At 41.3% G+C, this 16590-nt stretch overlaps 3 protein-coding genes across 7 annotated transcripts in view; 1 reads left to right on the plus strand and 2 right to left on the minus strand.

The window, feature by feature from the left end:
* MAML3 (mastermind like transcriptional coactivator 3) overlaps positions 1–8110 on the minus strand; it is a 327612-nt gene extending 319502 nt beyond the window's left edge. For both annotated transcript variants that reach the window (XM_068942095.1, XM_068942093.1), the window contains exon 1: positions 8002–8110. The gene's annotated coding sequence lies outside the window, so the exon portion shown is untranslated. The remainder of the gene's footprint in view (positions 1–8001) is intronic.
* SCOC (short coiled-coil protein) lies at positions 424–12548 on the plus strand. Of its 2 annotated transcripts, none has more exons than XM_009689296.2 (4): positions 424–663; positions 9073–9144; positions 9230–9313; positions 10072–12548. In XM_009689296.2, the coding sequence occupies exons 1-4, from the start codon at positions 528–530 to the stop codon at positions 10212–10214; spliced, it is 435 nt and encodes a 144-aa protein (XP_009687591.2). In that variant the 5' UTR covers positions 424–527; the 3' UTR covers positions 10215–12548. The 2 variants fall into 2 exon arrangements, with proteins under 2 accessions (XP_009687591.2, XP_068798210.1); XM_068942109.1 differs by lacking the exon at positions 424–663 and adding an exon at positions 8311–8410.
* Positions 11111–16590, minus strand: part of CLGN (calmegin) — a 33437-nt gene continuing 27957 nt past the window's right edge. For all 3 annotated transcript variants that reach the window (XM_068942098.1, XM_068942097.1, XM_068942100.1), the window contains one exon: positions 11111–15548. In XM_068942098.1, coding sequence (XP_068798199.1) covers positions 15468–15548 — 81 coding nt within the window. In that variant the 3' untranslated portion in view covers positions 11111–15467. The remainder of the gene's footprint in view (positions 15549–16590) is intronic.

Here is a 16590-nt window from a genome sequence, read left to right on the forward strand (position 1 = left end):
CTGACAACAGAACATCACAGAACCTATCACAGAACATCACATGCTCACTTACATAACTTTACTTGCATGCACTACTCCACTGGTTTTGATGCGACTCTTCACATATGTAAAACTACTCATATTCCTAAGCATGTGAAGACTAGATTTTTAACCGGCTGCTCCCAAAACTGTCTATTGAATTTGTTTGGGCTATAAGTAACATTTCTGAACACTTAAAAGTCAATTTTTCCCTCTTTTCCTCTATCCAAAGAAACGTACACGGCCCTAGAGAAAAATTAAAAAACTAAGCCTCCTTAGCGTGAAAACACAGTTCTTTCACAAAAAGAGTCTGAAACAATGGCATTTGCTCAGTATGTATTTGACAAAGCTGTTATACTCTTTAACCTTCCAGTTTAACAATTTCCGGAAAAGAGCTCAAAGTTCAGATGAGATACCACACTGAAAGAAAGATGTGTATAGTTGCAGACAGGATCAGATAACACCTGTGTGGTGTATGGACTCATTAAAGATTTAACAAGAGAAGTCACATGCACACTGAAAAATGGCTGACAACTGTTATGCTTAATGCACTTAAACTTTGCTCAAAAGAAGGAAGCAAAATGGAGTTACCTCTGGATGAGGAGGACGGCACTTTCACCAACATTTCTTTGGCAGACGATTCAGGTAAGGAACTACAGTAATCTAGTGATGAACTACAGATTCCATCGGCTGAATAATAACACTGGGTGAGCACACAAATCTCTTGTTCCTCATTACCAAGTACAATGTATTTTTAGAAAATGCCCTTAAGTAAACAGTTGAATAAGCCTTACGACTAATTAAAAATTGAGATTTTGGGGGGTCTAGGGGCTATCACAGTTTTCACATAATAGCATATGTTAAGAATAAGATATCTGCTCAGATAAGAAATACATGTTATCTTTCACTTGTTTAGAAAGAAAAAAATTTCAGAAGCGTTAACTTAGTAGTTGCTAATATCAAAAAAATACAGATAGTCTCAGCCTTTCCTCTTGAATGTGGAAAGGTGCTGTTTGACATGCTCTAGTGAGAGCTCACAAAAAGTGATACAAACTAATTAGTAACAGAAATGAACTGATCATTTAAATCCCCATTATTAAGAATTTAGTAGTTTTTAAGGAAACTACAAAAGCAAAGAATGTCTCCCTTTGCCCCTCTAACTTACGGAGTAAAAGTGATTTGGAATGAGAGGCAGGATATTTCTATATACTGGAAAAATGACGTGAGTTAATATGAGTGACAATAAATTATTTAGAAAGGTGCGGCCAGAGTATCAACTGTAGCAAGTCAGCATGGCTGCCATAGACCTGTGCTAATTTACACTAGCTTCTGGATTGTTGATTAATGAATAATGCAAGTCCCATTTTTCCTTTCTTTACTTTTTTTTTTTAAGATTAAAAAAAAATGTTATTTTAAGTTCCATCTTCTATATCTTGTATATAAAAAGCACATGAAGTTAACCTTATTTTTAGAATGTAGTTCTTCAGCAATTTCATATGAGCATGATGGAGCTGAAATGGATGTTTCAATGCAATTACTTTGTTTTTTTTAAAGCATATAGCTTAGTGACATATGTGGTTGACTTGAACTATTCACAATAAGATAAAATTCAAGTCCTTGGGGCAAGTCTTGCAATAACAGAGTGTCTTCCTGACAGTGAACCTAAGACTATTTCTCTGAAAAAGTGCAGAACAGTAAGTTTCCTACGACACCTTTTCGTGGCTTGCTGCACAGATAATAGGGCAAGAACAGATTAGGAATGACTCTGCAATGACTTCCAGAGAGGCTAAGCTATGCAACAGTAAAGCCAGCCTAGGCATTCAGGACTTGATATTCACTAATGCTTAAGCTCTGACAGATATCACAGATGTAGAAGTAACTGCTCAGCAATAGTGCAAATAAGATTCTGCTGCACCTAAGAAATTGCACCTCTAAAATTACTAGATTCTTGACTGCAGTAACACACCCAAAGTCATATGAAGCTCGTGTTCACATCAGGAAGAGGACTTTGCTCCTGTGCTATTCCTTTCTATTCTGAAATTCAGTCCCTTCTGAGTTACACAAAGATTGTTATCGCTGATTGCACTGTATAGCAGAACTTTCCATTTTTTTAAACCACTTCCAGACAGCATTAATAGTTCCCCTCTTCATCTGAAATTAAACAAGTAAGATGTGTAGCATGCACTGCACAAAGATCTGAAGTACAAGTGGATCGCTCTCCAAGAAGAATGAACTCCCCAAATGAGGCCTCTTAATACAAGATCTGCTACTGATACCAGAGCGTTTTCCCAGTAGTGAAGAGGGAGGGAGAGTCACTCAAAAGTCGAGAGAGAAATTCAGAGCAACTGAAAACAAAGTGATATATTCAGGTAAGCTTTCTCTTGAAGGGAGAGAGAGAGAGAGAGAGAGAGAGAGAGAGAGAATATAGTAAGGTTCATGGAGAGAGGAGGAGAAAAGTATTATAGAGTGAGAGAGAAAAAGATTCCTTAGGATGGACAGCAGTAAGTTCATGCAAGGAATAAAGAAACACAACAAGCAATACATACATCTTAAAATAACATTATGAACAAGCGGACTTTGCCTGAGGATGAGCTGATGATGTTTAGAAGCAAGTGTTCCATAATTACAATTTAAGTAGGATCACAAAGACGCACTGGTTTTAATGAACTACGTTATATTTGCACTCACCACATGAGGCTTTCCTCCCATCTTTTAAAAATGTACTAACATAGACAAGTAGAAGAATGCGTTACATATATACAATCTGATAACATAATCAAAAAAAAATCCTTCATATCAGAGTTTCTTTAGTATAGTGAAAAGCTATTGTGACAAAGCAACAGGGGTTTCTGAGCCTGATTAACTGAGCGCAATCCATGAATATTTAATAGCTAATGCTCTTTCAAAACAGTAGCATTTTGCTAGTCATTCAGTACACAGGTATTAAAAATAAATCACTTTAAATCAGGATGAAAATGAAATGGCAGCAAGACAAAATTCTTGATCAATATGTTAATAGCAATATCACAAGCCTTTGAAACCAAGGAAAGCATTCATTAACAGCATTTGTGAGAGGTAAGAAAATATTTTCACCCTTAGTGAAAGAAATATCCTTTAATGTATAAAATCATAGCACTCAATTGATAATCTTTCCCCCCCTAAAATTACAGGCCCAAATGAAAGTAAAGAAGAAATTAAGCCAAAAAGAAAACAAAACAGTGAAACAATACCTAAAAGTTGCATAAACTTCTCTTATTCTTTTTTTAAAATACTATTTCCCAGAAAGCCAACATTAAGGACTGAATTTCTCATATATTCTCATACATTCTCTTTAAAAAGCAGAAATAAAGCTCTAAATACTTAGGCCTAACTTAATAAAACAGGAAAATAGCTTTTCATCTCATTGTTACTAGTACAGCTTTATGGAACCTCGCTAAAAAGTCTTCCACGAAATTCGGTGACAGACACACAGCAGATGATTACAAGGAGGATCAAACCGGTAACAGGCCAACATGATGCCACGTGTTGGTATTTACAGCTTGACACTGCAATGAGTGCCATTCATTTCATCCTCCATCTTCTACGCACAACTTAAAAAAACAAACAAAAAAAAGGCTTGTTCAGCTCCTCATTCTGCACTCATCTGTGTGCAGTCCGTGTACAAACGAATACATGCACCCCTGCACGATCTTGCAATCAGATAGGATACAATTTCCTCAGAAGGGAGGCCTTCTTAGAATTAATGAGAAAATATAGCTTTCTAAGGCTCTCTTTTTGTAGGCTTTTTAAAGAGATTCCCTCCCCCTCCACAACTATACGCTCATAGATTACCTCATCCATGAAGTCCCGTTCTCATTTGGTGCCTAAGGCTCTACCACAACGTAGACAGTAATTAGGGACATACACAATAGTTAGATCAATGTGAGCCAAAAGAGCTGTTCATTTTGTGTAATAATTTGATTTTGTCTGGAAAAGTGCAAACTAAAAACTACTCACAAATTCTGCATTTGACAAAAGTCTTTCTTTGAGCTGTGGCTGTAAATTTGCACAAGGTATTATGCGCTACAAGCCTCTTGTGGTTGTTGGGAAAGAGTAGCAATAATTGTACAGAAATGTACAGAAAGCAACATCACTAAAAAAAGCTTCTCAGAGGCTGTCATCTCTGCAGAGAGACAAAATGGTAAAGAGTTGACATAAAGGGTCTGTACCAGTTACTATTGCAAGGAAAAAGTATTAAGCCAGTAGTATTCCTTATCATCTTTTTCTTTGTGGCAACACTAGTTAAAGGAGAAAGCTACAGTTCAAATAGTGAACTCATCTCAGAAACGCATACAATACTTTCTGTTGATGAAAAGGAGAATACACTTCTATTCTGCTGATGAACAGTGAAGCCTCTGTTATCCGTTAGTTTACACTGGCATCTCTAGTGCCTGAAACCTTGCCAAAAAGGAAGTGGAAGGCTTACTGGTTTGCACTGCATACCATGGAAAAATAGGACGTACACACGTTTTAGAAATAAAACATCTGAAGCTGTTTGCTATTAACGGTGATGTACTACTAGAATCTGAGTCAAGAGCAATAAAATTCTCTCTCATAGGTTTGTAACTGTACACATACATGCATTCAAGTTAACTCCTATTGATGCCTAATATCCGAGAGAGGTTGTTGCTATTTTAAACAAAAATGTTATTTTCAGTGAAACTGAATAAATTAATTCTTTTTGCTAGCAATGTTAGCTAGTTTTAGGAAACCTTAATTGGAACTTAGGATACACGTAAGTACAGATAATTGCATTTGTACAGTGAAACTTGCTGTTCTTGTAAAAGGAAGATAATATAAGGCTCCAATATCATGAATGCCTCCCCTGCTTTGGCAAAATGCCTCAGAGAATATTATAAAAAGAATAATAAAAAAAGAAATGGATTAGCACTGGATTAGCCCTCAACAGTATATGCAGCAAAACAGAAACAGTAGGTAAACCAGTAGCTCTTAGAATTACTACTGTTGACCCCATCACATTATTCACTATTACTCTGCTCATTTTGAGACAGCTTAGACAAGAGACAGCAAGTACAATGTAGTGAGCAAGGAGGAACTTCTGCATCAGTGAGGGGTGCTTCCTCAGGATTAACCTGTAACAATTTTTTTCCTGTTATGGTATAAAACACAGGAAGTTTCTTCACCTGGTAAGCAATGCCTCCGTGTATCCATCTGTATCTGTTTGTAAACTCTAGCCATATTTCCTCTTCTCCTCCCCACCTTCCTTAATCATAGTGCTGAAGACTGTCTCACTAGAGAGCATTAGGAGAACCTGCTGATTGCCAAGCATGCCACGTAACAAGTGCAAGCAAGATCATAACAGGGTGACAAGCGCATGTCACTTTAAAAACAGCAATCAAGGAGAGTTACTGACAAGTTCCTAAAGCCCAGCTATGATCTGAGAGGACTGCCTGCAGGGATTAAGAAGGATTACTGGGGTTAAAAAGGCCTTTTGTAGAGAAGGTAATATACTTTGTTCTAAGCAGACCAGCTAACAGGAGGGAGGAGGGTAACAACACTCATTTTCCAATACAAACAGCCTGCAGCAGCTCTAATTAAAATATGTTTTCAAACTTGAACAATGTTCATTCTAATCTGAATTCATATGATTGTGAAGTTAAAGCCAGTTGTTTAATTAACAACCTGTTAATACTGTGGAGGCACCCACAAGATGCAAGATATTAGAAAGACATACTTTCCAAAGTGTATTAAAAAAAATATAGCAGGGGACACACTTCCCAAATGCCTGTACCTTCCTCCACATCTACACGGCATCAAATTATTTAACTAAAATGAGATATATTTCTGCCCCACCCCTGTAACATACAGGTCAAGAACCAGTAAGGAAAGAGCTTCCAGAAACCCAATAATAAAAGGGTAAAAAGTGGCAGCTTCAGTTTGCAGGTCACTCCCTACTTGACCAATAGGAGGCCCAAGTGCAGAAGCAGAAAACCCCTCAAAAGGTAACAAAATCCTTCAGACATCCTTGTTTTGCTCTTCTTTCTTTCACCTCTCTTACAAATGACTAGAAGCTTATTTTGGGCCAAATGACTTCAAGACACCCGAGTAATCAAACATAAGCACAGGTGTATTCAAGCAAAGAATCTGGTTCACAGGCAACATATTAAATTAACATTTCAAACTGAAGGAAGGGTGTTCAAACATCTTACAAAACATCAAGATATTTCCTATCCAAAAGCATGCAAATTATGAACAAGCAGATTATCTCAAATTTCCTAGTGCTGATATTAATGTAAATTATCGAGGACAGAAGACTAGCTTTTTGTTTTCTGTTTGTACAGCACTTACAGCAATAGGATCTTGGTCAATGTTTGTATGTCTTCCAGACCTTTTAGAAATACAAGCAAAGAATTGTAGCAATGGAAAGCAATTTTCTGTAAGAACGTACAGCAAGCCTCAAGAAAAAAGAGAAATGGTGTCTGCTTTCCAGTACCTCAGGGTAAGGGACAGCTGGGGATATCTAGAGCAAAGGAATACCCAAATACACAGTATCTGTACAGGTACTACAGGGTACACAGTGCAGAGTCACTTCAGTGAAGCCACTGACATTAACTCAGGTCCCACAGACTGTCCTACCAGGTCCAAAGGGGACAACACGTCTGGCCAGTGTTTTACTCTAGGGATCCAGGCAAGCTGCCAATGCCTTTGTGCAAGCGCTAATAACTTCTAGGGAACACAACGCAGAAACCATAGTGCTGGTTTAGAGTTACTTAGTTGCTCTAGTCTAGTCAGGTTATGTGAAGTTACTTAGGTTTCTTTGTGATATGATCTCCAGTGCTGTAAGATCCAGAAGCAAGGTGCTAATTCACAGGTTTCTTGAGCTGGGCACTCTGTTGTAGGCTAATCTACTGGAAGCAGTACAGCCATGCTTACATAGCTTGTACCTGAGCAAGTAAACCCCGCTGGACTCCAGCTGGTTGAAAACTGTTTCTCCTCCCTCCAGAAGCCTTCATATATGACTGAGAGCTGACTGAAATCACACATTTGTGACTCTTCTGCAATGCTTCTCAGGCTTTGCCAGCCTACACAACATTGAAAGAGTCGCACACTGAAGAAAATATGCCTTTCCCTTACTTAATTTCTTCTGAAACAACAAAGAACGACAAGCCTCCGGTTAAGGACTAGCGCTCTAAATATCTGCGGTAGTATCTCAGCACCAAACAAATTTGCTTTTATCAGAAAAACGTTGATATGAACTTAGCCGCATACTTACTTTCATTATTTCAGCCGTAATTCAGCGGCACGACTTAACGGGAAAGGACTGTACGCGATTAAGAACCAAAAAAACAAAACCAAACCAACCCCCCCCCCCACCACGCGCTTCCCCGACCCCTGCCTGTGAGGGAGGCGGGGGCTGCGATAGCCTTTCCCGGACGCCAGAGGGCCCCCTCGCCCCACACACCGCTGCCTCGCCTGCAGCGCCCGCCGCGGCGCGAGGCAGCCGTTGCGGGGCGGCCGTTGGGAGGCGGGCGCGCGAGGCGGCCGTTGGGAGGCGGCCGTTGCGGAGCGACCGTTTGGGAGGCGGGCGCGCGAGGCGGCCGTTGCGGGGTGAGCAGGCTTTGTGGGCATCTCGGTGCCATCTCGAAACTCACAGCCGCTCTGGGAGCCTCTAGCAGGGACAGGGCGGCCTCCAAGGAGAGCGCAGCCACCGGCGCGGGGTGAGGGGGATGCGCCCCCTCCCCCTGCACGCTCCAGGCAGGGCGCGCTGCTCTCACACGAGCCCGACCCTCACACCCCCTGCGCGCTCCCAGGCCGGGCGGTGCGACCTTAATAGCCGGGGCAAGCGCCTGCCCTCCCGGGTGCGAGGGAGCTGCTAGGGACGCCGAAGCGCCCGAGCAGGTCGGCTCGGCTCGGCTCAGCCTGGCCTCCAACGGCACCACCACCACCCCCTGCGGGCCCCCGCCGGCTCGGGGAGGGCAGTACCTGCTGCGCACCGCTGCCAGGTCCCGAGCGCGGTACCCGCCCACGCACGGGGAGGCAGGCAGGTGCCTTTGGCCCCGGCAGCCCTGCGGCCGGCCGGAGCCGCGCGAGGCGCGAGCGGCGCCGGGCACGCGGCGCGAGCAGGGCCCCGCCCCGCCCCGCCCCGCCCGCAGAGGCCGTCCTGCAGGCACGCCCCGCCCCGCCGCGCCGATTGGCTGTGGCCCGCGCTGCCGTGCGGCCGGTCTCCCGCCCCGCTGGAGGGAGGGAGGCGGGGGGGGGGGGCGGTGCGCGCGCGCGCGCGGGGCCGGCAGCCGGGCGGCGGCGCAGGCGCAGCGGGAGGTGGCAACAGCGGCGGCGCCGGGCCGGGCCGGGGCGCGGGGCGCAGCCCGCAGGGAGGCGGCGGCGGCGCGAGGTGGCGGCGGGGCGGGGCGGGGCTGGGCGGGCGTTGGCCGCCGCGGGGAGGGCGTTGGCGGGGGCGGCCCGGGCCGGGGCCGGGGCGCTGCGGGCGGCGGTTATCGGCAGGCCGGGCCGGGCCGGGGAGCGAGGCGGCGGCGGCGGGCGGCGCTTCCCGGGGGGGGGGGGGGGGTCGTGGGTCCAGGCAGCGGGGAGCGCGCCCAGCAGGCGGCCGCGGCCTCCCCTGGCGCAGGCGGGGGTGGGGGGGAGCCACGGCGGCCGTTGCCGGCGAGGCGGGTGCCCGAGCGGACGGGGCAGGGGGTGGGGGGCGAGGGGGTGGCCGTGCGCTGCTGGGTTTCTGTAGTAGCCGGTTCTAGAAAGATCTGCACTGAGAGGAAGGTAATTGCATCATTGAAACACCGGGGTTTTTTTGTGTGCTGGGGAGGAGTCTGGACGAGCTGTCCTTACAAACTGGAGCGCAGTTAATCGAGGAATTATACTTACGTGCCATGTTTAAGGCTGTAACATGAAAATAATTAAGAATGTTAGAAAAGTGTTGTTTGCCTCAGGCTTAAGTGGTGGCTTTTTCACCACCAAGTAGCAGAGCCCATCTAAAAATCAAATATAAAAGCAGTTATTGCAGTGACAGCTGCCTCTTCTAACTTCTGTTTCTTTAAGCAGAACCTCTCTCAAGATTACACTGTTCAAAAGTGGAAAGCGCCCGTTCTACAATGATGAATGCTGACATGGATGGTATAAGTTCTTCATGTTGTTTTTCTTTGTTGTTATTTTTTCTAAGGTACGGGTATTGCATTAAAGCTCGTATGATTTATTGCAGCTGTTGAAGCTGAGAATCAGGTGGAGTTAGAGGAGAAAACACGGCTTATTAATCAAGTTTTGGAACTTCAGCACACACTCGAAGGTTAGCAGCTTGGCACATTAGGTTTTTTTATAAGGATAGCATTAAACAAAAGAGAACCTCACTGTTCTGCCCTACCGTACTCTGAAAGTGCTGCTGTCCAGAAGAAACGTCGCTTACGCAGTTGAAGTTATATAAACAAGATCTCAGCAGAGCCTTCAGTGATACCAAGCAGGTTTTCTTTCTGCCATTATGCAATATAGTGCTTGCTTAACTCTCCTAACACACAAGAGGCAGAAGGGGCAATATTGGGGTGACAGGTTATCTTCCCAGGGTTATTAGTCAACCTACATCTTTGAGCCTGTTCATAATTGAAACTTTGTTTCCAACAGTTTAGTTTGCAATAGCTTACTTCAAAAACAGTCCAGAAAAGAATCAAGGTACAGAGTAACAACTGGCTTGTGTAACAAATTTGTCATAAAATACTGTGCTACAATAATTTAAGGAAAAAGGTCACAGAATCACAGAACGGTTGAGGTTGGAAGGGACCTCCGGACATCATCTAGTCCACCACCCCTACTCAAGCAGGGTCACCTACAGCGCGTTGCCCAGGATTGTGTCCAGATGGCTTTTGAACATCTCCAAGGAAGGAGACTCCTTTAGGTGAAACTTGGGAGTAGCACAGTGTTTTAAAAGCTAACACCATACAGCCATGTTTCCCATGTTAAAAATGTGTATAGACCGATATAGGCACACAGAATATATTCTTTACTGCATGCAATAACATCTAACGTTTCTTATGATTAATATCACTTTCACAGATCTGTCAGCACGAGTAGACGCTGTCAAAGAAGAAAACTTGAAACTGAAATCAGAAAACCAAGTTCTTGGACAGTATATAGAAAATCTGATGTCAGCATCTAGCGTTTTCCAAACAACTGACACAAAAAGCAAAAGGAAGTAAGGGTTGATTCACAGACAATGTCATTGTACTGCTGCTGTCTTTTTTGTTTTAATTGGCATAGGCTACATGAGCTAAATAACTTAGTTTGTGGCTTTACTGGATACCTGAAGATTGTAAGCTTCAGTGATAAACAGAATTAAGAGCATTATCATGAACAGGAGACAAGTTTGTGTATTGTTAAGATTACGCAATGTGCAAGTGTAGTGTAGAAACTAACTAGACTTTCATATTTATGTTTTAAAAATGAACATATCTCGTTAAACTGGAGTCAGTTTTTCAGGTTAAACAAACGTGTCTGTTGGCTACCTTTGACAAGGTTTTAGGGTAGTGTTCTTGACTAGCAAAATCATACAATTATAAAATGGAAGTGTTAAACTTCAAATATTTATGTCAAATAAGGTTTCAATTGCCTCACCTTTTTCACCTCAAATATACTTAGATCGCTATATAGTACTATCCATAATCTCTGCCAAGCAACTTTAAACAAAAACCTGTAAACTAGTTGGTTGTTTCTGTGACGTAAAACAGTATAACATTTTCTGCAGGGCTTGCAGATGTGATTATTTTTCTTTTGATACAGAAAAAGAATTAAGATTTTTGGGAGGGGGAGGGTAAGGGAAAGGGGAGCATGGATAAGCTAACTCACATCAGGGAAATACTGAACTGATGCAATATCAGACTGTTTGTAATTTGTAAGATGCACACTTCAAACCATTTTCACTCCCCTAGTTCCTCAAAGAACGATCAGGCACTGCATCATAATGCCTAATCTTCCAGGAGGTTTTCAGTTGTGTAATTAAGCGTTACAAAAATGATGAGTAATAAGCTTGACAGAAACAGAAAGCCAACGATGTTCCTCTTGCTCCTTCTGAAAAATCTGCAGTGAGGAGTTGAGGAAAAAAAAAAAAAAAAAAAATCTTTCCTTGCCACCTTTTACCTTCCTCCTGAAGCGCCAAACCTGTCTTAGCGTCAGGCCTTAGAGGAACTGTTCCTGCCACAAAGCCTAAGCTTGTAAAGTACCTCTTGAGGCATAACACAAAACCATCTAAGGTAGAAGAGGCGACAGTAGTGGAGGTGGCTCTGCCTCTCAAGCTGAGCTGCTCCAGGCGGTGCCTAATGTCAAGGTGTCCTGCCTTATGCTGGCTGGGCTGTCTTTTATTAGGCTTTGTAGGGGCGCTCAGCCCTCATGGTCCTCAGCACTTCCCAGAGAGAGGACACATCTAGCAAAACCAGTAGTAATAAAAAAAGCAGAAGCTGAAATACAAACAACAATGTAAGTTTTATCATTATTAAAAGTTGCATCTGGTTCATCTTGCCAATAGCAGCTTACCAGACTTGCTTACGGATGTTACCCAAAACTTATGTCTGGCTCTTAGGTAATGAAGCCATTTTACTTTAACAAAAGGAATCATTAGTTCAAGGTTCTCTTTCATCTTTGCTATGACAGATTCTGAAAAATAAAGCTGCAGGAATTGCATGAGCAAGCGGCCGTAATGGTAGAATAAACCCAGCTCAAAAAAACGCAAGTTTCTCAGCAGCTAAGCACTGCTCTTTCTCAATTGCAAGCAGACCTTGTGAGGTTCCCTTCCCCTGAGAGAGGTCTCCCAATTTATCTCTATTTAAAATGGCTGTATAGCACTTATTATTGGAGTGTCAGCCCAAATGACTGCAGATAAAGTCCTAATTATGTCCTAAGGGTTGGTTAAAAGTTTGAGTCAAGAAACCTAATTATGACAATTTTTGGGGTAGTGGTGGGAATTCTGCCTACCAAGGCACAAATGGCTGATCCCATCTATGTGATGGGGGGGGGGGTCCTATAAACATCTAAAATTATTTTAATAATCTATGGACTGTTCTCTTTCCTTTTACTGCCTATTTAGAGCTCTGACTACATCCAAGAACTGCTAGGAGGTAGAATTAATCACCTGGCTAGTACCTACTTGATGTCTTAACGGTTTGAGGATTAAAACAAACAAACAAAAACCCACAAATGAGCACTTCTAAAAAATTACATTTCATTATAGCCATCCTAGTGTAAAAGCCATGTCACTAAACATTTTCCTCTGCACTGTAAGAGATACCTACCAATGTCAAGTGGTAACAGAGCATGCACTTGTTAAACTTCAGCAAGCCTCCTGAGACCAAGTAATCTTAAAATCATGGTTTTGTATTGTAATACTGGATAGTGATATTTTACCCATCTATGTATATAGCAGTCATTTAATGTATAAACATTTAACAGCCCACTATTGTGGCCTTCATTTAACTTATGACCATTTAAAAGATGTTGTATTTCTGACTTTACACTAAATAAAAGCTTTTGATTTGTCTGAATTGGTTTAACACTTGTAAATCCCAAAAGTGTTCATAGGTATCTATAATCAAAAGGTAGAAAAGTAAGTGTGTTGCTTAATTGTTTTCTGCATAGATGAAGTCTGAAAGTTCAGATGTGATTAGCAAATTTTGGGATTCAGATTAATTACTGATGTGGTATTTTCACCCATGTATCTTACATTTCCATAGGCTTGTCTGTAAAAGGGGGATAGGGAGTGACAGTAAAGGCCTGATAGATTGCATCCAGTGTCCTCAGAGCTAAAACTTGTGCTGGTTCCTGTCGTCAACTGTAAGAGAAATGCATAAGCAATTTTATTTTTTCCTAAACAGGTAACTAGCTCAATACTGGGCAGAAACCAGACTTATTAGCTTCTACCTTCACCAAGGTGTGATGAAGTAACTGAGGAGGAACAGGTTGTGAGAAACCAAGAGAGCATACTGCTATCTTAAGAAAAGGTTCACTTTTGTAAAGTGAAGAAGCAGCATCTGTTTCCTCTAAAAGCCTTCAGTCCTACTTAGCCTCCTCTGAACACAGAAAATTCTCACTCTGGGACTTGGCTTTGTCAGTGAGATGGCCTTACTCAGCCATGACACAGCCAGGGGGAACACAGGCTGCAAAGCTCCGATACTCGAGCCATTCCAGGTAGACCGCCAGCAATTGTAATAGCAAAGCATGCTGGGACTGGATTATCATTATTCTGTTAATTTCAAAGCACTTGCAAGCAGCCATGAAACCAAGATTAGGTATTTTTCTAAAAATATATGTTGTTTTAAGTCCACTAGATGCAGGAACTGCAGGGTGAAATCTCAGTGATAAAAATATCAGTGTCAGGGTTCCCCTTTTGCCTGGCTTCCTGAATCTAGAGCCTCAAATCCCATAGTTAGTCCTGGCATTTCTCCCCTAGTTACTAGCATAAGATGAGATCTACATCAGCTGGTGCAGAAGTCTTCTATCTATGTCTTCTGTCTCCAAGTTCCAGGTAATTGAAATGATTAAGCCAGTTTTAAAGTGAGAAAGGCATTTACAAAGTCAGTATTACTGCAAACAGCAAGGGAGTGGTGTAGCAATGCTACTTAAGATGATCGTACCCATAATAAATGGCTCCTTATTTACTGAAATGACACAGAGGCAAAGATGTTGATGGGGTATATTAATCAAGACTTTATGGCAACCCTAGGATCAAAAGTGTTCAGGGAAGACAAGGGCCCCCCTATACGAAGACCAATATATATATCACAGCCAAGAAATGACCACATACTGATGCAAAAAACAAATGCTGTTAACTGCTCCAAAGGATTTTTGTTTTTAAATCAGCCCAAGATAGGATTACTGCAAAATGAGTCCTGAAATGCTGTCACCTCACAGTAATCAGCAGTTCCATCCTTAGACCTACTGCTCAGTTCCCCTTAGTCACTAGCGGTATCCTTCACTGCTGACAGTTTCTATCTGTGGTTAAAAAGTCACAGGCAGAAAGGGGAACCTGGAGTCATCATTTGTTACCTATTGCATACAGAATAAAGAAAACGGAAATACTGCATTTAACGTTTCTTACCAGAGACTTTTCTGTCTGTTTCTCCACAGAAAATAGAGTCCAATATTCCTAACTTTCAAACACTTCAACACAAGTACTTGAAGACAATGGCTTCTTCATTAGGGATAATTAAGACATACTCATTTGTTACAGACTTACATAGGAATGACAGAGCAAACAAAACTCCAGAATCTTTGCTGACTCAATTTGCTGCAAAGGTATTTCTTTTATTACAGTGAACTAACTTCTTGCCAGGCATGAGGGACATCTGTTAGGATCTTTATGTATTAATGTATTTCTAATTTTTCTTAGCATATGACTCTCTTTGCTGACAGTTTATACTCTAATATATTATAGACAGCCATAAAGCAGTAAGAGGTTTCCAGTGATATTCCAGTTTATTGTTTTGTTACATGTACAGCTGAACTTTAAACAAAACAAATTTTGTCTTACAGTAGGCAGTTTATTGAAACTATATTATGAGAACAGCCATTACTTATGCCTGTAAAAATCTTAATCCATCAAAAATTATCTGTATTAATAAATTTAATGTTAAGCAAGAATTATGAAATATTTTTAAGAGATAATGTACACTTAGCAAGTATTCTATAAATAGGGGCTACGCCATTCTGGCTTGGAACATGAAAACTATAAAAAGTTTGAAAAGTCATCTGTGTATCGCTTTGCTTCTGTAAATTGAATATCTGCGTTCAAGAGTAAAACAAGTCACATCAGTTAACTACTTGTTCTACGAGTATTCTATTTTAAAGCACCTCTTAAAAATAAATTACTGTAATGAATAAAGTGAACAGGGAACTGCCAAAATAACAATATCAACTAAAATAAATAATTTACAGTAAAAAAATGTTGCTAGCACTAAATCATACAAAAACAATGTTATTGCATTTAGCTCTGCACAGAAAAAATGCCTTTTCTCTCTGCAGTGTGAACTGCTATAGATGCTACATCTAGACTATTATGCCCTTTTAGCTGAAATGCGTAAACAGCTACTTTTGTGCTAGAGCTGAAAAATATTATAATTTATTCCTTTAATGTTTTCTAAAAATATTTATAGTCAAAATTTATCTCCAACTCCTACTAATTTCTAAGAATATTTATCTTAAAATCCAGTGGCCAACTTGCAGTTTCACTTTTATTCTAACCTCAAAACACTAGCTAACTCTTCACAGATATTTCTCCCTAAAAAAGGAAACTAAGGACAGTTTGGAAAGGTTAAAGAGGTTGGAGAATTAAAATAGGAGGTTACGTAGCAATGCGTCCCATTTTTTCTTTCAAATCTCTGGAACTTGCAATGCCGTCAGGCCTACTGAAGTGGCATACCCAAAGTTACTATTATCAAGGTCTAAAAATACTAGCCGGAAATAACTTAGTCCTTTCGTACTCTCCTTTTGCGTACTGATTTCAGGGGACCATCTCCAGAACCTGTGCCTTCATCAGCTTCTTTCATCTGAAATAAAGAAAAAAAAAGGATTTCAGCATTAACATTTTCAACATCAGTTTAAATTTATTTCTTGAAACTGGTATGTTACTTTCTTCCACCCTCTCCCCCCGCCATCATATTATCACTAAATATAACACTTCATTGACCGGAAATTTTTTCCGCAATATTATTCTGACAATAAATAAGGTGGGTAAAAGACTTTTCCTTTCTGTATTCAAAAGGAAGGGAATAGCACATCTAAACCAAAGTCAGAAATTAGTTTTTGTCCATTTACTCACTAATTAAAAGCAATGAATTTTTAAATGAATTCAGCAATTTCCCTAAAAAGGATCTTATGCCAATTTTAACATCCATTTCTCAAGTAAGAAGTATTTAAAACATTCAAACTGCATTCCTTGGAAAGGCTACAAATAGAATAGACTACTTTAAACCAGATGTCCATTTTTCTCAGGTTATGAAACATCTTTCCAACAGGAACTCTATTCTCAGAGAACACATTGCTTCCTCACTTTCCTGCATCACATCTCAGCAAGCATCTGGTTCAGAATGAACAATTCACAGAACGTGGCACTACTTCAGTGATGACATGGCATTGATGACATCTCCAAATGGTCACGAGATGGTTAGGTCGCGAGCTAACTAATAATAAAAACTTGTATAATCTGAAGATACCCAGACAAGACAGACATAACCTTCTTGCGACTGATACCGTGTAATGGAATAAACATGTTCCAATCTTGTATTACTTTTCCAAAAAAAAAAAAAACCCCACACATGCAGCTTAATGGGCTCATCAGATACTGTATTCATGGGTTAACTACAAGAAAACAAACGCTTCTTACAGGAACAAAAGACAACTTTTGTTGTCTCACTACAACAAGTGATCAGTAAGGGGTACTAAATGAAGAAATACAGCACTGAAACAATGCAGTTTCATGCAAAGTTCAGTTTTACACAGGATCTTTATATACATAGGAGTTAACAATTACATTAAACAGCTCCCCTCATCTGGGGAAAGAGCCTTTCAGACAGTGATGAGCACAACATG

The sequence above is a fragment of the Struthio camelus genome, chromosome 4 (genome assembly GCF_040807025.1).
Source record: "Struthio camelus isolate bStrCam1 chromosome 4, bStrCam1.hap1, whole genome shotgun sequence".
NCBI classification, from domain to species: Eukaryota; Metazoa; Chordata; class Aves; order Struthioniformes; family Struthionidae; genus Struthio; species Struthio camelus.

Coding starts and splice junctions, on each gene's coding strand:
- SCOC (XM_009689296.2), top strand. CDS start 528: ATGCACACTGAAAAATGGCTGACAACTGTTATGCTTAATGCACTTAAA. Junction 664..9,072: donor TTCTTTGGCAGACGATTCAG/GTAAGGAACTAC, acceptor TTCTTTAAGCAG/AACCTCTCTCAAGATTACAC. Junction 9,314..10,071: donor ACTTCAGCACACACTCGAAG/GTTAGCAGCTTG, acceptor TCACTTTCACAG/ATCTGTCAGCACGAGTAGAC.